Source organism: Vicia villosa, linkage group LG4 (assembly GCF_029867415.1).
Source record: "Vicia villosa cultivar HV-30 ecotype Madison, WI linkage group LG4, Vvil1.0, whole genome shotgun sequence".
In the NCBI taxonomy this organism is placed as follows: domain Eukaryota; kingdom Viridiplantae; phylum Streptophyta; class Magnoliopsida; order Fabales; family Fabaceae; genus Vicia; species Vicia villosa.
In genome coordinates, this window is record NC_081183.1 from 195,832,628 (window position 1) to 195,854,150 (window position 21,523).

Consider the following 21,523-nt stretch of genomic DNA (forward strand, 5'->3'; position numbering starts at 1 on the left):
CTTAATAGGTATATGCTCAGTTTCATAGGTATATGCTTACTTTTTTCTCCTTGAAGTTGAATGTTTAGTAGTAATTTTTATGATAATTAATTATGGTTGGTTTGAGTTGGGTTTGCGCGTAGAAAATAAAAAAATATGATGCCCGAATCAATTGTTATTGAATTTCATTAGATTTATTCGGTTCTTACCTGAACTGAAAAAGTGTCTGACTCAAATATTGTGGTTTAGTTCGAATTTACCTGAATCAATGAACACCCATAATTCTACCGAAATTTTATTTATTAACTAGCGATGAAATGTTTGAGATTTAAGAGTGTGTTTCTTTCGATGTCTAAGATTTGCATACAGCTAAATACAAATTCCTTATTAAAAAAAATTATATAACAAAAAAAATAAATAACAGATCACATGGTTATGAAAATAAATCTTTATATATATTTTTTATGGAAACTAAAAAAATGAATTTATTGATTTTAGGCAGAACCTTTACTTTTCAGTTACCAACATACAGCATCTTTATTGTTGAGTCCACACAAATGTAGAATCCAAAGAAAAAAAAGCAGAGTTTTCAATGTGGATTGTTTGGCTACTCATGGAAAGTCTCGCATGGACAAGGATACCCTTGTACTTTAAGTCATTACCATCACCTAGCAAATAATCGCTTTCTCACTCATTCATATAATTCATTCATGTAGCTTACTCTTGCTGCGGTGGCCATTTATAATCTCCTCACCTTATGGGGGCCATCTATTAAACATTTGTTTCCTCTATAGTCATTATCAAATATATATTTTTTGGAGTATTTGTTAAATAAGTTTTTTGAGAAAGCGATTATGTATTTGTTGGAAAAAGAAACTTGAAACATACGTTACAGGAATATAATAATATATGAAAGAAATAAATAAATAATGTAATACAGTGGGAAAATGAATTTTGTATGTAATATAAAAATACAACTCATAGTTTCCTGATTTCCTGTATTTGTTTGACCTAATCTTTAAGATTTTTTTTTTAGCCACCTCCCTATGGGGGTGACCCCCAGCGAAAAACCAAAACTACCCCTGCTTTGGAAATGAACTTCCGAAGCGCTTTTTTTTTTGAATTTTTTTTGACTTCGGAAATGAACTTCCGAAGATGTCAAAACCGTTAATATTTCGGAAGTTCATTTCCGAAAATATTTCTGCATATACAAATTTCTCTCCTTCACTATTTCATCATTTTTCTCCAACACTTTTCCAAACCCTCCACAAAACCCAATCAATCTCCATCCATTTTTCGTCCTAAAATCAAGTTTCAAATATCAAGCAAGTTTACAATGAACGGCACAATCTCAAGGTTTTAAATATGGGCCCTCGGTCGGAAATGCAACAACTTTTGAAACTTTTAGGCGATAACAATTATGTTTCAAGCTTCCGAACCTCCGAGGACAAAGTTACCGTGCGTGATATTTTTTGGACTCATCCCGAAAGTATCAAATTATTCAACACATTTCCAACCGTTCTTGTGGTGGATTCGACGTACAAGACCAACAAGTATAGGCTTCCGCTTCTAGAGATAGTCGGTGTTACCTCGACGGACAAGACTTATTCGGTGGAGTTTGCTTTTTTGGCGTGTGAAAAAGAAGACAACTTTACGTGGGCCTTGGGAATTTGCAAGTCTTTGTTAGTTGATCAAGCGGTTATGCCAAACGTCATTGTCACCGACCGGGACAATGCTTTGATGAATGCGGTCGATACCGTCTTTCCGACATCTACCGCTTTACTTTGCCGGTATCACATAACTTGCAACGTGAGAAGCAAGTTGAAACCCGCGGTTAGGACAAAAGATAGGCCGGATGAAAACGGTAAAATTGTTAAAGCCGGTGTTGTGGTTGATAGGATAATGGCGGCATGGAGGGGAATTTTGGATGCATACTCCGAAGAGGATTATACCGAGAAATTGGTACACTTTAGGTCTTTGTGTGGTTCCATTAAGACTTTTTGTCATTATGTCGAATCCACCATTCTTGACAAAGTTAGAGAAAAAGTCGTGTGCGCTTGGACAAATCGAGTTAGACATCTTGGTTGCACCACGACTAACCGAGTTGAATCCGCACATGCGGTCTTCAAGAGGTGGTTGGGTGATAGCAAGGGAGATTTGTGTCGGAGATGGGACACCGTGAACCAAATGCTTGAAAATCAACACAATGAAATTCAAACATCGTTCGGTCGAAGCAAGACGGTTATGGAACACCGGTTTAAAGGGCAAATTCTATTCTCCCAATTGATTTACAACATATCTCGATAAATACAACATTTCCGAAATGTCCCCTGATGCAGGATAAGGTTTGTTGGGCCATCAATGCTCCAATAAGTCTATAAATACCACACACTCTTCTTCAACCTCTCCACACCACAAAACACAAAATGACACAAACCTACCCCCACCTAGCATTCGTCTACTTTGAAACCGGCTACCCGATGCCGTTCCAATTTCGCTTCTCGCGCGACACGCCGTTTGCGGAGTTGATACCGTCGCTCAACACGCTTTTGCGCTATCCCGAGAATCGAAAGGTTGTCAAGCTCGAGTACCGCTCGCCATCGCTTAACGACGAGGGAGGCATTAAGTTCACACCTTTTGAGATCAAGAACGACGAAGATTTGGCGGTTATGTGGACAACGTTCGACCGATTTTCTTCGAAAGGCCCGATCGAGTTGGACGCCAAACTTCAAAGATCGGCGGACGACGTTATCAAAATGTTGACTCATCCCCACCTACCCGTGTTCAACAATATGTAACTTTAATTTTCAGTAATATTATCGTTGTAATCTTCACCCGATTAAATAAAACAAATTGTTGTTGTTTTTCATTTTCTTCTGTCCAGACATATTTTCGGAAGTTCATTTCCGAATTCCCAAGGGGGGTGCGTCCGGAGATGAACTTCCGAAACACCACATTTTCTGAAAATGTAACTTTATTTCGGAGATGCATCTCCGAAATCAATATTTTATATTAAAAAAACACGTTTTCGGATATGCATTTCCGAAAACACCTTTTTTTTAAAAAAAAGTACAGTTTCGAAAATGAACTTCCGAAACAAGGGGTATTGTGGTAAATTCACCATGGATGGGCAAGAAGGTTGGGAGGTGGTTGAAGAAAAATTCATCTTTAATATTTGATAAGTATTTGACGTTTTGGAAAATTAAACAAGTTTTTTTGTTTTGTTTGTAACGTAGCATGCTTTAAAATTTAATCAATAAAAATATGCCAACATGCTTAACTAGAAAATAGATACTAAACAGAATATTAGTATATTTTATAGGTACAACTAGAATATCTATATTTATTGTACCATTTTTTTTGTTGAAATAAAAATAATCACACACAAAAATAAATATAATTTTAATATCAATGCTGATATTATGAAAATATGCATATTAGTATTGTTTGGCCGTCTTTGAATGAATGTAAAATAGTCTCAAATTTATAATTGTTATATATAATTGTTAAATAGTAAAATTTATAGTTGTCTTGTTAGAATTAAATCACGATTATCTTATTCACTTTTTTTTTATTAAACTACGATTTAAAAAAATTTAAGACTGTGTTTTATAATATATTATCAAATATCAATTGTGTAAAAGAGATTTGGACAATGTATATGGTTTGGGAAAGGTGCTATAGTACTAATCTTTATATCTATGAATGAATAAAATTATCGTACCTGACCCATATTCGATTGGACACTAACTTTAGCACAATATTCGTGCCATGTGAATATGTAACTTTAGATCAATTAAATAATATCATATTATTATTTTAAATTTTTAAGAACACTAAAAAAATTTCAAAAAATATTTTGTTAAATTATGACATAAAATAAACATATATTAATTAAATACGTAATGGTTTAACATTGGAATATTTTTAAAAAATTTATAGTATTACATTTTTATAAAATAAATTAAAATAAAATATATAAATATATATATAGAGTGTGGGTATGGAGTTGGTTGGATACTAAGTGTTGGGAAAATATTCTTAATTGATCGAGACTTTATTATGAATTCATACTCAATTCAAGATGAAATAGAAAACGGAAGCGTACCTTTAGGATCCATGTAATTTTAATGAGAAAATGATGATCTTGATAAGGCAATGGCCTTCCAATTGTAGATTCCTTAATTTCTTAGTTCCTCTCTCAATGAGATAAAGAGAATAAATATTCTATAATATTTACTAATAGTGTCTATAATTGGGGACCATGACCCCTTATTTATATGAATTACATGCCCTTTTATGAAGAGTCATATGAATAACATGACTCTTCATAAAAGGGCATGTAATTCATATAAATAAGGGATTATGGTCCCCAATTGTAGACACTACTAGAAAAATATCATAGAATATTTATTCTCTTTATCCCATTAAAAGAGAAACTAAGGAATTAAGGAATCTACAATTGAAAGGTCATTTCTCAATCAAGATCATCATCTTCTCATTAAAATTTCATGGATCCTAAAGGTACGCTTCCGCTTTATTTTTCATCTTGAATTGAGTATGGGTTCATAAAATCTTGATAAATTAAGAAAATTTCCAACACTAAGTTGTCCATACCCGCATTCATATCTATTTATTTTAGTGGGTAATTATCCGAGTTCGGTTTCGTACCTATTTTTATAGGTTTTTATCCCATTCATTGTGGATATTTTACAGGTATCCACTGAAGATGAGTCAAGTTGTCATCCTTAAGTGTGGAAGACGAGTGACATGTGTTATTTGGGCGTACGACAATGCCATGATGCTAGAATGTGGCAGAATTGAGTGACATCATCACACCTCAGTTACAAACTTTTTATGAAGCGAGAACTATAATTCAAAAAATATGTAATAAGGAGGACATAATGGTTGTCGGTAGAGTTGTTATGTTATGGATGCTTTAAAATAATAGGAATAATTAAATAATTAAATTATGAGAAAGATTATGCATACCAGTTGGGCATGCAAGCGTTTCATAGTTGAAAGAAGTTGTTTATAGCTCAAAACTTCCAACTTAATGGTGAAAATGAACAACAAAGTCAGCAACAACCATTGTGGCAACCACCTCGTGTATGGTAATTTAGAATTTAGTATGATTATATCTAGTATTAAGAAGTTATTAGCTTTACATTCGAACTTTAAGGTGAAATTTATTAAATGTCAAACGAATTTGATTGCTTGTTTGTTAGCTAAAACGACTAAGTTTTGAACAAGACGTATATCATGTTTGGATTGGCTTTTGAAAGGGTCAAAAACAATTCTAGACGTGTAGAATTGATTTTGGGTGATTTTGAGATGTTTGGCTTGTCAAAAGTAAAATTGATTTTGTCTCTTGAATTGATTCTACTTGAAGCTAGAATTTGTAGTTTCTGCCTCCAGAATTGATTTTGGGTAATTTTTACACTGAAATTTATTGTTCAACTCACTTTTACATAAATGTATCCAAACATAAATCAATTATCCTAATTTCAATTATATTAAAATTAATTCTATCAAACTCAATTCTCTTAGAATCATGTTTACCACTAATCATAATACATCCCTAATAATTTTCATTTGATTTCTTCTTGTATTAAAGAACAACCGATTAATGAAATGAATTGAACTTACTTGTGTAGGAAAAAAATTAATAATAATTTGAATATTTTGTCTCTTAATAGTAGACCTATTATTTTAGTCTTTTTAAAAAATTATTTAACATTAATTCTTATGACAAAAATTAACTGAATTTCATTCTTCTTCTTAATGAACTATTAGTCTCATAATGAACTAGAATCCAAATCACAACTGGATAAACATAATGCCTAATCATTCGTGTTAACATTAATTGATTGATTCTCACAACAACAATATGATTAATAAGATGTAATTAGAGAAAACAATCTGATACATTGACATCTAAGCTAAGACCATGGCCATTGAATGACCCTACAGTTTTATTATTTGCTTCTATAACATTATTATAAACTAGTGGATAATTTTTTTTTGTGATTTGATAAAGTCTCGTTTTCATGGATTATTTGCAAAATAATATTAAACATTTTTAGCCTAAAACTGGTCCAAGTCAAGTAGGTACAAACCTTTTTATAATTTTTAAATTATATGTTGGATTTTGTTTATCATTTGTCTTACCGAACAATGTTGAATGTGCATCTAGCATTGGGTTGGTATGTTAGTACAAATTTAAATTTTGCTCTAGCTTCAACCTAAAATAGTATGATAATTTTAAAATGATTAATTAAAGTTTAAATACTATATACATGTATATATTAAATAGACACATGTACAATACACACATGTGTACACCCTGCAAGACTTGAAAATGAATGCTCGTGGTCCTATTTCCCATACCCTGCTACTTCTAGTTTGGACCCCCTACCCTGTAGTCTCCCAAAATTAAAGATAAAACAAATGTTACTCACAAGAGCATTGATCTTTAGGACATTCTTGGTAAATTAACAAAGAGAAAATAACAACCTCATTTTCAGTGAGAATCATGAATTTAGGTATGGGTAATTTGGATCCAAATTAGAGACTATATATGTTGTTGGTTGATTATGGTTAAGTTGTCATAAAACATATGACTTACATTTAGTCTTCGTGTTTGTTTGGAACCACGTTGTTTAACATACGTTTTTCTAATGCTCCAATCTAGAGTTTCTCCATCATTTTTACATATTTTTGTCTTAAAATGTGTTGTCACCGCACATTTGTTTTGCTAGAAATTCATCCAACATACACTTCATTTGATTATAAATGATTTATTATGAAGTTTTATTAGTCACAATTTTATTTAGATAAATATGAAATTTTGTGTTGGAGCCATTTTACATACTTTAAAAAATGACTTTATCCAAATAAAAATAGATACTTTAGAAAAAATATTAAAATATAATATTTTGAGTATCAAAGTGTATTTGTAAATAATTTGTTAGATAAATGAAAAAGCTATTAAAAGTTTGTCAACAAAATGGTTTGTTTCGTTTAACTGTAGATTTTGCAAAATCATAGTGAATTCTTATGTTTATATAAAAGTTATCTCTTAAGCGCGTGTTTGATTAAGCGGTGAAAAAATTTAATTTTGAATGAATTGATTATGTAAAAATAATATTGGATAAAAGTAAGTTAAAGATAAAGTAATTTATGTTTGGAGAAATTAGTGAGTTGAACAATAAATTTCAGTATAAAAATCACATTTTTATGATTGATTAAAAGCTATAAATTTAAATTTCAAGTAGAATCAATTATTAAAAGTATAGTTAATTTTACTTGAGATCAACCAAACACGTTAAAATTAATTCTAAGCGTTTTAAATCAATTTTAAATATCAAAAACGTGAAATCTAACCTAGACTAAAACTTCTCTAAAATCACGGCAAGGATATATTCTATTGATAGTTTATTTGTTGAAAAACAAAGCTAAACAAGCACTAAGTACAATTGAAAATATAATATGCCTTATAACATAACAAATATTTTAAAAGTTTTTTAATATTATTTATATTTATAAAACATAATACACGTCTTATTATGTCTTAATAACGTTTGAACTATTGGTAGAATTTTTATGAACCTTCCGAGTCACTTTCCCTTGTAAAGACGAGTTCACACAAAACACTTTTATATAGTACACCTTTCTAAAAACAGATACACTTTAATCCTAACCAATAAAATCATATTATTATTATACTTTAAACACATCAAGTGATACTAATAAACACATTTAAATTTAAATACGTAACTCTATTGTTTAAGTTTGGAAGTATTACAAAAAAGGAATGTAGTGTATGTAGAGTAACCTGATGAAATTTAATTAAATTAATTATGTAAATTGACATTGATGTAATGTCATGTAGTGGTAAGTTGCCATTGCCAACTCATACATGTCTCCATGTTTATGCAAGCTAGGTAACAAATACCTATGAGCTGTATTTAATTTAATTTAATTTAATTTTCTAGACTATAGACTATATTATAAAATATTAATATGCTAGTGGTAGTGAGTGACGGTGGTCCAATCAAAAGTCTTTATAACACAATTTTACTTGAAGTTAATACTATTTATTAATGCAAAGTGGAAGGAAAATGATGTCTTTTCTTTTTCATTATAGATTACAGCTCATACATAAATTCAGCCACAAGATTTCACCAAAGAAAATAATTTTCATTCCCATGCATTTATTTATATTTACAAAAAAAAATAGTACATGGTTTATTTATTGTGTGCCTTTAGTCAACAAAGTTGTTTTTTTGTCCATGTAGTAATTAATTAGGTATGCCAGATAAATAACTTATTGTCATAAAAGAAATAAAATAAATTGTTTTTTTTGTCAAGTGATAAAAATTTAAGTAGGATGTCACTGGTTTAATTTCATGTTTCTAATTTTTTATTTGATATTATGTTATGAATTTAAACTCACACTTCTGCATCTGATATTATATCACGAATTTAAATTTACGTTTTTGTATTTAATATTATGTCAAAAGTTCAAACTCACACATCTGCATTGCATCTGATGTCCTCGTACAACTATCAATTATACTGATTTACTGAGACTAAAATTTGATTTTATATATTCAATATTAATATAAATGAGTTTAAGTTAGTATTAAAAAAAATTATAATAATTAAAGAAGAAGAGGAAAACAATAAGTAAAGTGAGAAAAGTTGATGGTATTTGGAGTTTTATAGAAGCCATTACTTTTTAAAGAAGCATAAAATTTACTTCTATAGTTATTCCAATTAATTTTTTTAGATTGCAGCTACGAAAGGAGTTAAAAAATTGGCTCTTACATTTTATTTTTAAAAGGAATGAGTTCTTTGGTGGGATGAGTGGCTATTTTCTTTTCAAAAAAAATAATGTTCCAGCTTTATAAATAATGGTCTTTTCCAATATCCTGCACAATTTCATTGTAATTTGTAATTGTTCTCTTTATTTGTTTCAAAATTGAATTAATTTGACTTGGGAAATAAAAATAGTGTCAGATTCAAACCTCTACAATCATGATAACATATTATAATAATAAGAATCGTGTCTTACAAGATTCAAATCTCTATAATCATGATAACATATTATAATAATAAAATAACTTGGAAATCCTCAATATTTATCACATGTGAGTAAACATTGAGGAAAAGAAATTATTATAAACTCATTATTATAATAATGGTTATGAGAAATGGGAGAAAATGAGTGAATAATTGATCAAAAAACCAATCAACACGGGAGAAAGGAAAATATAGAAGCAAATTCAAAAAAAAATATATCAAATTTTAATTTATAGTAAAATATTATCAATTTTAATTTGTTACTAAACCAATATGTTTTTTGTGTATTATTTTTATTTTATAATTTTTGTTAATAGAAATTGTAAAATTAAAATTATAAGCCAATATGTTTTTTGTGTATTATTTTTATTTTATAATTTTTGTTAATAGAAATTGTAAAATTAAAATTATAAGCAGTTATAAAAATTATAGTATGTCCGACGGGTCAAACCTGTTTTTCTAATATATGTATATATATATATATATATATATATATATATATATATATATATATATATATATATATATATATATATATATATATATAATTATATCAAATATATTCGTTTAAATTTTAATAACGGAATTAATTGACAAAAATAGATTAATTGGAAATGTGGTTATTAAATTTTTTTATATATGAGAAGTCATTAAATAATTAATAATTAGTATTTATAATAAATTAATTAAAAATAAATATTTGAAAATGTGATCGTACGTTAAATGATTTTTTAATGTAACAAGAAGTTATCAAAATTAATTGAATACCAATTATTATTATGATTTACTTATTAATATTATTATGATTAATATTGCTTATTCTTTAAGTATTTAGCATCATGGAGATTAGCTGAGCAATACCGGTATGAAAGTTTGGTACATGTTACCAAATCAAATAAATATAATCACATATATTATATTTATTTATTATTTATAACATTGTGCAATCCGTGCGAACGCACAGGTAGATGACTACTCAAGGTAGATTCATAACGATATTGTATGATGCGTGCGAACGCACATAGATGACTATTGAATTATTTCATTTATTTTTTCTACTAAAGTATATATTTTTAATAAGATTAAATTAATATTTATATGACCATTATAATTTAAAATATTTTTTATTTTTAATTTGTGTATGTTTTATATATATTTATTAACTATTATTATATATTTATTTATTATTTATTTCGACTTTACGTGACCCGTGCGAACGCACGGGTCCATTACTAGTTACTTTTTAAAGAAGCATCTAATTCCCAAAAACCTTAGCCTTCCAAACCACCACACTACCACCACCACTGCCACCAACACACTCTCTTTTTCTCCGTCCAACCACCGTCAAATCTCATTCCAGATCTCTCATTCCGTTCCTCCACCGCCAAACAACCTCTTCCATTTATTATTCATTTATTAGTTCTTTTTCTCCGGTAAGTCCATTTCACTCTCCGTTACTTCTTCTCATTCTTCTTCTCTTCTCTTCTCTACTCAATCGCTGAATGCTGTTATCAACTTCTTCCTCCTTCTACAATCTTCCGAAGCTTTCGTTTCGAATTCGTTTTTCATCATCGTTCAGTAATTTCAATCCGATTGTTTCACCTATTTCACTTTTTTTTCCTAAATTAGAATCAATAAATTCATATAGAATTTTCAATTTCACTTCATTCATTCATTCCTGAAAAAATCGATTCCAAATTTTTCATTATATACAATTTTCCGCTTCTCATATATTTTTTTTATTAATTTTTTTCGTTTTTGTTTAAAAAAAATATATATAATTCTAATTTCGTCGTTAATATTTTCTAATTTGAATCTAAATTATCATGTTTAGTCACACAAATGCGTTTTAATTAAAAAATTTAATTAATATTATATATTTTTTTAATTAATGAATAATTTATTTAATTATGGTTTTATAATTTTTGGATGATATGAACAGGGTGATGTGAAGTGGTTAGATCTTGAAGATTGCAATTAGTTTAGAATATTAATTGGTTTAATGTTTAATGCTATGGCTCACACTTTGAATGTATTGGTACAAATATAGTAAGAAAGGGACCCAATAATAATATATTGTTACCAAATTATAGGCAATTCCACAATCTGGGCCTTCTCTGTTGTTGCATTTCACTGTTTTCTTTTTGTGTGTGAGTGTTTACTTTTTCTACCACCACCACCACCGACACTTAGAATTGGAGTGGGATATTGTAAGTGCATGTAATCATTTCTGTTGAAAAATATGGAAGATGATTCATTATTATTCTGCTGTTGTGTACTAATAATATATTAATATAGCATGTGTGTGAATTTGGATGAGTTAATTGGTTGAAAATAATTGAGTATAAGTTGTTTTTGTTTTGACTTTTTTGATTTGTTCTACAAGGTGTTTGTGATTTGAAATGGACCGAAGGTGGCCTTGGAAGAAAAAATCATCTGATAAGACTGTGCTGGAGAAAGTAGCTGCTGAATTGGATTCTGCTGGTGCCTCTAATCAGGAAAATCAGGTATGTGTTTATTGGCATTTTGCATAAGCATATAAGAATGGTTTGAATTCAAGTATTTTTTCATTTGGCTGATAATTTCAGCTTAATTTTGTTATGCATGTGTAAGTTTCATGTTTCGAACAATTTCTGGTGTTTTTGTTAACATTTCATAAGCAAGTTTTTTGTTTTTCTGCTATGGTCTTTTTTTAATCCCCTATTTCTGGTTAGCAAATTATGAAGCACACTAGACTTGATTCTCTCCTTCTCCTCCTCATCTTCACATGTCTGCGTGTGTGGAACTTTAACTTGGATAGTTGGTTTGAAAACTTTACTTGGTTGAATCAGTCTGCTTTAAAGTGCGCAACTCACTTTAGAGAGTAAAGTGAGTGATGTCAACCATTGATAACAAATCAATGTTGATATTATATGCACTTGCGTAACAAATCATTGGTAGTTAAGATAACTATTGATTTTCTCACTTTAGAGGAGCCAAATACTACCCGACTAATATTTTCCATAGTCTTGGTTTTATTGATTCAACAATATGATCATGTTCGTTTATGTTTTGTAATCTAATTTTTTTTTATGTTGTTGCTCTTGCTTATGCAAGCAGGATGTTTATAAGAAGCCGAAATATGTACAAATCTCTGTAGAATCATATTCACATTTGACGGGTTTGGAAGATCAAGTGAAGACATATGAAGAAAAGGTAGAGACACTTGAGGATGAGATCGCGGAATTAAATGAAAAACTATCAGCAGCAAACACAGAGATAACTACCAAGGAAGGTTTGGTAAAACAACATGCTAAAGTAGCTGAAGATGCTGTCTCAGGTATGGTTCTTTAATGTGAAAAATGTTCCTTGCTATATAAAGGGCTTCCTTCTTTTTTTTCCCCCTTCTTTGAGCTAAAATTCTATTCAAATTCTGCAGGCTGGGAAAAGGCAGAAGCAGAAGCTTTGGCGTTAAAGAACCATCTAGAATCTGTCACTCTTTCAAAACTTACTGCTGAGGATCAGGCATCGCAGTTAGATGGTGCTCTTAAGGAGTGTATGCGACAGATAAGAAACCTGAAAGAAGAACATGAACTGAAAATACAGGAAGTCGCCCTTGCAAAAACCAAGCAATTGGACAAGATTAAGGGTGAGTTTGAGGCTAGGATACGGAATTTTGAACAGGAACTCCTCAGGTCTGCTGCTGATAATGCAGCTCTGTCAAGGTCCTTGCAGGAACGTTCTAACATGCTAGTCAAACTAAGTGAAGAAAAAGCTCATGCTGAGGCTGAAATTGAGCATCATAAGAGCAACGTAGAATCATGTGAAAGAGAAATCAATTCACTTAAATACGAGCTTCATGTTATTTCCAAAGAGCTTGAAATTCGTAATGAAGAAAAGAACATGAGTATGAGGTCTGCAGAAGCTGCTAACAAGCAGCATGCAGAGGGTGTAAAAAAAATTGCCAAGTTAGAGGCAGAGTGCCAAAGGTTACGTGGTCTAGTACGGAAAAAGTTACCCGGTCCTGCTGCGCTTGCACAAATGAAGCTGGAAGTTGAAAGTCTTGGCCGAGATTATGGAGAAACTCGATTGAGGAAGTCTCCTGTCAAACCTGCTAGTTCTCATTTCTCTCCGGTGCCTGATTTCTCCCTGGAGAATATACAGAAATTCCAGAAAGATAATGAATTTCTTACAGAGCGCTTATTGACAATGGAAGAAGAAACAAAGATGCTGAAAGAAGCTTTGGCAAAACGTAACAGTGAATTGCAGGCTTCAAGGAGTATGTGTGCTAAAACACTTAGCAAACTTCAAATTTTGGAAGCACAAGTTTCGCCAAGTATTCATCAAAAGGGATCTCCAAAATCTACCACTCATATGAACCATGAAAGCATTTACAGTCAAAATACAGGTTATGCACCAAGCATGATCTCCATATCGGAAGATGGCAACGATGATGCAAGAAGCTGTGCTGAGTCTTGGTCTACAGCATTAATCTCTGAGCTATCCCAATTCACAAAGGAAAAGAATGCTGATGAATTGGGCAAATCTGAAGCGACTGAGAAGTTGGAACTGATGGATGACTTTCTAGAGGTCGAGAAATTTGCTGGATTATCAAATGATTCTATTGAAGACGCTTCTGCGTCATTTACTTCAAACAATAACACGGAAGAAATTGTGACCAATGAGGTATCCGAAGTTTGTACTAGCAAAGATGATCCCTCCGAGTCTGAAAAGAACAATGATTTGAATCCGTTGGTAATTCAAGTGTCCCCTGCTGCAGTATCACCCAGTTCCGGTGGGATTGATGGCTTATCACCAGCAGAACTTCAATCAAGAATACAATCAGTTTTTGAGTCCGTGGCTAAGGATGCTGATGTGAGTCAGATACTGAAGGATATTAAACGCGTTCTTGAAGACGCGCATGATACATCCATCCAAGACTCTGCAGCTGCCATTCCCCTCGAGGCCCCACCTTCTGATATTCCATGTGATAAAAAGGATAATTCTGAAGATGCTGGTTCAGTCGCAGAAAAAGAACTCATTTCTTCCCAAGAACCTTCTCAATATATACAGATAACTTCTGATATAGAAGCTGCAATTTCTCAAATTCATGACTTTGTATTGTTCCTAGACAGAGAAGCAATGACAGTTCATGATATATCTTCTGGTGGAGATGGGATAAGCCAAAAGATGGAGGAGTTCTGTGTTACTTACAATAAAGTTAAATGCCATGAAGCAAGTTTACTGCAGTTTGTTCTTGATCTGTCTCATGTATTGGCTAAAACAAGTGAATTCAGATTTAATATACTTGGTTATAAAGGTATGGAAACTGAAACTAACAGTCCTGATTGCATAGATAAGATTGCTCTGCCTGAAAATAAGTTAGTTCAAGACAATTCGTCGGAAGAGAGATATCAAAATGGTGATTCCCGTATTCTTAATCCCTGTTCTAATCCCGAGGTTCCAGATGATGGAAATTTGACCTCAAGCTATGAATCAAATGCCGCATCACAAAAATTCTCCATGGAGGAATTTGAGGAATTGAAATTAGAGAAAGAGAAGGCAATTGTGGATCTGTCGAAGTATTCGGAAAACCTTGAAATGACAAAGTCTCAGTTGCAAGAGACGGAACAACTTCTAGCTGAAGCTAAATCGCAACTGGCTTCTGCTCAAAGGTCAAACAGCTTAGGTGAGACTCAACTAAAATGCATGGCAGAGTCGTACAGATCACTTGAAACACGTGCACAGGAGTTTGAGACTGAGCTCAACCATCTGAGAAAGAAGATAGAAACTCTTGAGAGCGAACTTAAAGATGAAAAGAGATCTCATGAAGCAACTTTGGCGAAGTGCGCGGAGCTAGAAGAACAACTGCAAAGGTTAGACATCCATTCAATATCATATATTTTGTAAGTACTGTAACTACACATATTCTGCATAGTCCATTCCTACTTGCAGACCTGTTCGTAGCAGTGGTATTCGTGTTGGTTTGTCTAAGAAATTATAGGATTAATAGCATCATTGTGTGCATTTAATTGCCTTCCAACAGTAACTTACTATGCTGGTTCTATTTCTAATTTCTTTGTTACTTTGTCTATTAGGAATGAGAGCTCAGCTGCTGATAATGAACTTAAGACTAAAAAGGTAAAGCTCTAATTCCCTTCAAATAGATAAGCCATGCTTGATTTAATTCTGTTTATGATCTGGTCATAATTAAAATATCATTATCTGTATCATACTCGAGGTATAGTTTTTATAGGTAGTAAATCTAAAGATTGAATTATTTTCTTTATCATAGGAGAGAGACTTGGCTTCTGCTGCTGAAAAACTAGCCGAGTGTCAAGAAACAATATATCTTCTTGGCAAGCAGCTAAAAGCAATGCATCCTCAAACAGAACCAGTGGGATCTACGTACGGTGAGAGGTCTCACCTTTCGAAGGTTGAAGGTTTCGCAGAGCATGAAGTTCAGAGCCCAAATATGCAAGATCTGGATCAAGTTGAGATGGACGGTGCTAGTTTTGCTTTTATGCAAAGACAGGGTGCAGAGTCCCCTTTGCATTTTACTAACAGTTTATATAGTCCATCAGATAATGACTCAAACTTTCAAGTCATATCTCCTTTACCGCATCCAACTCACAAGCCTACAAAGTCGACCTCTTCGTCAGCTTCTTCGACTCCCACACCAGAAAAACATGGACGGGGTTTTAGTAGATTCTTTTCATCAAAAGCAAAAGTTGGCCATTAAGCGTTTGCAGCATACAGGACCCGTGTAATTCATGATTTGAAGCTACATAGTAATGACTCTTGGACAGCACCAGGTTGCAAACCCCTTCATGATTGAACGAAATTGAGCATATGGGAGGTTTGCATAGTTGAAGGAGAAGATGCCATGAATGCCTGGTAATGGTATTCTTGTATCTAATGGGTTGTACATGGTAACCATATATGTTTTATTCTTTTTTCTTTTTATTGTTTCCCCCAGGTTTTGTAAACATTGACATAGTCTCTGAAATATTACAGGTTATGTTGCATTTCAGAATTTATGTTTACCTTCAACAACTGATTATGGATTTTTTAAAGTGATAACCAGTGTCATAAATGACAGATTTCATCCAATAAAACTAGATGTGTGGTGTTTGTTTAGAAAACAATGCTTGAGAGGCAACAACAACAAGGTAGATGCAATAGACTTGAAAAGAATGGTTTATTTAGAAAATGTGAAGAGCATAGTCAATTTTTTTTGGTTAGGAATTCAGGAAGGACTCAATCAGCTGCCTTAGGAGTAGCTATTTATTTGAAATTTTGGAAGAATCTACATGACACCTCCTCATGTTTTGATAATATTAAAAATATCCCTCTTATTTTTTTTTTATTTTAGTTTTTTGCAAAATTTCCTCTTAAGCATGAAATATTAGTGAGTAGTGACACTAAAAATCTAGTATGTGTTTTTACCGGATTATTTAAAATATCTTGTACATAGTATTAGTAATGGTATTAACTTTTGAAGTATTTGGTATAACAGATATTTTCTCCACCCTAAAAATTCGGTGGCGTTACTTATGAGCGGTTGTGCCGACACTTTTGTAGGGTTGTGATTGCACCGACATTTGCATTTCTGTATAGTTTATATTGATCTAAAACTTGTATAAATATGTCTCATATGTTATTGACAAAAACACTTCCGCAATGTCTCAATTTTGGTATCACGCATTTGTTTATTTCAACGACATGGGTCCTCCTATTGAATTTAGGGTTATAGAGGACACTCCTCTTAATATTCTGAAATCTAAACAGGATAATTTCTTGTGCTAATCAAACAACCGAAATTTCTTGTGCTAATTAAAAAACCGAAAGGTGGTTAAGTTCGACTATCATTCACCATCAATTGATAATAAAAGAAATAATATATTCCATAACTTTGATGTGAATACAATGGAGATCTAATAATTAAGTGAAATACATTTCCCCGAAACAAAAAGTTATGATAGAATAGAATGATAGAATTTAATATTTGTTATGATAATAGAATATTAATAATTTGTTTGTTATAATGATTTTCATGAAATTATTATGTATCATAACTATAAATATGTTGTACCAAACATTGATGTATATATTATGCTCACATAATGAGAAAATTAAAGCATTTTAATATCTTACATGGTATCAATCCTAATTGGTCTTTTTCTCTGAAAATTATCAATCGTCGCCTCGTCAACCACTCTCTCCTTGAGTCGCCGCCGCCACTTCCATCTAAAACATCGTCACGCCACCTTCTCATTGTGTCGCCGATGACAAACACACAACAACATTGTACACACGATCAAACATTGTTTAGCTAGATCTTGAGAAGCTATTTCCCTTATACTACTTTCTTTGTTTAAAATTAATGAACTTGTTTATGTTGTTTCTTTCAGTTTTAAATTTGCTACCTTATCAATGCCATAATAAAAAAGAAAATAAAAGTCACCAGAAAAAAAAAATGAAAGAGGTCGACATTGAAGTTCTCTTGCAGATTGAAAGTTGATGGAGAAAAGAAAAATTTACTACTTGTACTCAAGTTTCAGATAACTCAGCTTGTAAGGTTTGAGCCAAATATTTTCACTGCTCACTTTTGTTTTTAATGAGAGTATTCATACAATAGTCATTTTTTATAATTTGCATTGTTTCTAATTTTGAGTTTATTGGTTTGATAAACACACACTAACGCAGTTGTTTGTGAAAACTTTGAGCCTTTTTAAGCCACACTATTATAATATAAAATTATATTTGTTGTTTAACCACTTTGAGCCTAAATCATTCTTCTAGTGCCATGGCCTTATTATAAAGTCATTTGACTTGAAAGATAAATTATTTCTACCCTCTTTAGAGTTAAGTGAAATTAATTGTTTTACTTGTCTGATGCAAAATAATAAGTTTAGGGTTACTCTTAGAAGTTAACAACAAATAAGTTTGGGGTTAGGGTACTAGAGAAATTGGACAAAAAGACGGAAAAAAAAAGCTAAAATAGCTCCTTCAAAAATTTGTGGGTGATAAATAGGACCAGCAATATGAAATTCTCTAGTGTCAAGTGAACTACAAAAGAGTGGTATGAAAGGAATTAAAAATATCGGAAAAATCAGGTACCTAACTCCAAATGTTTAAGCCTACTCTCCTTACAACCTTTAAAAGACCTCAAAGTGTGAGTGATCACCTTGTCAAATTGTTAGATGAGAGACATGTTTAGTACTTGTATGTTTGAAATAAATTTTCTGAGTAGATTAGATTGAATCAGAAAATTGAAGTGTTGATTAGAAAAAAATAAAGGTGGCGTCCATTGGTAAGGGTAAGCATTTTAATTTTGACGAAATTTGTAGTGTGCAAGCAGCAAATTAAGTTTAACGTTATAATGAAAGTCGTCACTACATAATTTTTATGAGAAAATTCTGATGAATTTGGAAGAATAGTGAGCAAAGGTCATGTCAAAGTGTGAAGAATTGAGCAAAAATCCAATACAAGAAAGAAATAAATACTTAGTGAAAATTATGAAGAAAAAGAGAAGAAAACAAGTCTTTAGCTTATGGAATAATCACGCCCGTGATACATCCATCTGTAGCACAATGAGGCTTGCATCACGGTGCGACACTGTTATATCATTGCACCATAAGACACTTTTGGTAGATGCGCAAATTATTATTTAAATTTTAAAGGCATTTTGGCTACTTTTTAGAAAGTTATGAAACCTTGATATAAATGACGGCTAAGGATATTCAAGGGGAGAATTTGGAGAGCATTAGAGTCATTGGAGAGCTATTCTTTCATAGATTCTAATGATGGGGACTTATCAATTCATGGTATTTGTTAATTTATCAATGAGTAGCTAAATTTCTCTAGATTAGATCTTTTTAAGATGAACCTTAGTATTAATTTGTTGGATCATATGTATATTTGAAGTTTATTGAGTACTTTTCTTATTGTTATCTTATTTAAATTGTTCTCGAGTTTAATGTTTTCGGTTGCTTACGAGCATATGAATCGATTTAGGTATGTAGAATTTCTGACTGTTAGTTTACTTATCTGATCTAGAACAATTTATTCGACTTTGTAATTAACTAGGGATATGTGATTAAAATTTTTTTCTTTTGAATTAACGTACTTAGAACGTCTAGTTTAACTTTGAATTGGCCTAAGGAATTAAGGAATTATCATATAAATTAATGAGTTGCACACAAAGGAATTTGGTGCAATGGCCTTGTTAGTTCACACTTCATCGTGAGATAATAATATAATTAAAACTCAATAAATACACAATTTATCAACAGATAAAAATAGGGGTATTTGATATGAAAAAACCTAATTGCTTATCTCGTCTTGAAGTTTATTCTTTTAATTTTCTCTTTTGTTTTTTAGAACCAATTTTCTAATGCAAACCCACTCATTTAATTACTTAAATTCCCGCATAATCATCTTTTAAAATTACAGTCCTTGTGGATACAATTTTCTAAAGAGAATTTTTCAATGCACCCCATGATTCTCTTACACACCGCGTGAAATTTCAATTATACCCCCTGCTTTTATAGATGCATATTCGGAAGTACCTTTTTTTTATAAAAAATTGTCACCTTCCGTAGGTACATCTACGAAAGTATAATAAGAGTACAAATGGGGAAAAATACACACAAATTCAATTCAAGGATTGTTCTGTAGGTACATCTACGGAATGGCTTAGTGCCACATTATTTCATAGATGCATCTATAAAAGTATCTGATATAGTTTGAATCAGCTTGATCACTCCCCCATTGTTACATTTCTTTATCAACACTCACTCTCTACAACCTAAAAACCTACTTCTCCAATACCATTTTCACTCCAAAACTCAAACTTTTTGGTGCGACAAATCAAAGGGAGCAAGAGAAGACTAAATTTCACGTAAATATTCATCTTCAACCATTGCATTACTCACATTATGCATTAAATTTTTGTTAAAAAAAGTAACGTTACTTCCGTAAGTGCATTTACGGAACAATGTTTGTGTTGTTTTTCCAACAGTGTTGTAATTTTTTGTTATTTTGGCAATTGTTTGCAAATAGGTATGGTGCACGTAGATAATATCGCAAGAGAAGTAGTTTCTTTAGTCGATGTTTCTCCGAGTGTTGAAGGGGTAGTCGCAAAGGCGGTAGTTATCAGTGTTGACTTTAATAGCAAGCAAGACTTTGATGTTCGTGAAAGCATGCTAACATGGATTCGTAGGGGATGCAACTAACCTTGGTTTTGGTGCGGTAATAGGAAGATCAGATAATGATACGGCAAGAAGAATCTCTTTTGTAACAATGTTGTGCGAAAGAAGCAAGAAATACCTCCTCCTCTAATGACTTTTAAAAGAGGCGACACAGGTACTTGGAAATGCGAGTGTCCATTTAAAATCTGTAGTTACATGTTGGCTAGCAAGAAGTGGAGATTCTCTGTTATTTGTGGTTTGCATAACCATGATTTTTGCGCAAATTTACAAGGAAATTATAGTGTATGTCGGCTTAATTCGTAAGAGAAGATATGTATTAATGACATGTCATTGAATCTTGTCCAACCAAAAAATATACTTGTCACATTGAAAAGGAAGGAACCTGACAACATATCGAATATAAGGCAAGTGTATAATCAACGGTACCGCAATAATAAGGCGAGTAAGGGAGATAGGATGACATTTTTCGGACTTATCTGGATTCGATAAAGGTGTTCAACACTTTCCCGACAGTGCTCCTTCTCGATTCTACCAAGACCAACAAGTATCGACTTCCATTATTTGAGATGGTCAGTGTTACATCCACTGAAAAGACGTACGCCGTTGGTTTTACTTTTTTGGAGTGTGAAAAAGAGGATAGTTTTAGGTGGGCATTAGAGGTGTGTCGGTCACTTTTGAAGAAACAAGTCGAGATGCTTAAGGAGATTGTTACGGACCGCGATATTGCTTTGATGAATGCGGTTGCAAAGGTGTTCCTTTCTTCTAATGCATTACTTTATCGATATCACATAGCATGTAATATATGAAGTAAGGTTAAACCCGCTGTGGGGACAAAACATGTAGAGACTGAAGGTGGGAAACCGGTGAAGCCCGGAGTGGTTGTTGACCAAATAATGGATGCATGGGCTCGTATTGCAAGTTCTTCGATAAAAGAATTATACGCCGATGTCATATTGCAATTTCGGAAAGTATGTGAAAAGTATTCTGATTTATTGAAATATGTTGAAAGCATCATTCTTGACAAGGTGAAGGAGAAGTTTGTTTGTGCGTTGACTGATAATGTCCAACACATTAGGAATACAACCACCAATAGAGTTGAGTCGACACATGCTACTTTGAAAAATTGGTTAGGTAATAGCAAGGGTGACTTGCGTCGAGATTGGGACAACGTAAATCACATGATTAAAAACAACCGCAATGAGATACAAACCTTGTTTGGTCGGAGCATTACGGTGTTGAAGCATCGATTTTAGGACAACATC

At 32.1% G+C, this 21,523-nt stretch overlaps 1 protein-coding gene across 3 annotated transcripts; it reads left to right on the plus strand.

Annotated features, from left to right (window-relative positions):
* The first annotated feature begins 10,302 nt into the window (after positions 1-10,302).
* LOC131596658 (filament-like plant protein 4) lies at positions 10,303-16,470 on the plus strand. 3 transcript variants are annotated; one of them, XR_009282356.1, is made up of 7 exons: positions 10,303-10,499; positions 11,453-11,573; positions 12,166-12,385; positions 12,485-14,921; positions 15,144-15,186; positions 15,341-15,977; positions 16,063-16,470. XR_009282356.1 is itself a non-coding variant. In XM_058869383.1 (6 exons), exons 2-6 carry the CDS (start codon positions 11,469-11,471, stop codon positions 15,785-15,787), a joined length of 3,252 nt encoding a protein of 1,083 aa, XP_058725366.1. In that variant the 5' UTR covers positions 10,303-10,499; positions 11,453-11,468; the 3' UTR covers positions 15,788-16,081. The 3 variants fall into 3 exon arrangements, 2 of the variants coding, with proteins under 2 accessions (XP_058725366.1, XP_058725367.1); XM_058869383.1 differs by having other exon boundaries at positions 15,341-16,081; XM_058869384.1 differs by lacking the exon at positions 10,303-10,499 and adding an exon at positions 10,572-11,276 and having other exon boundaries at positions 15,341-16,081.
* The last annotated feature ends 5,053 nt before the right edge of the window (positions 16,471-21,523 follow it).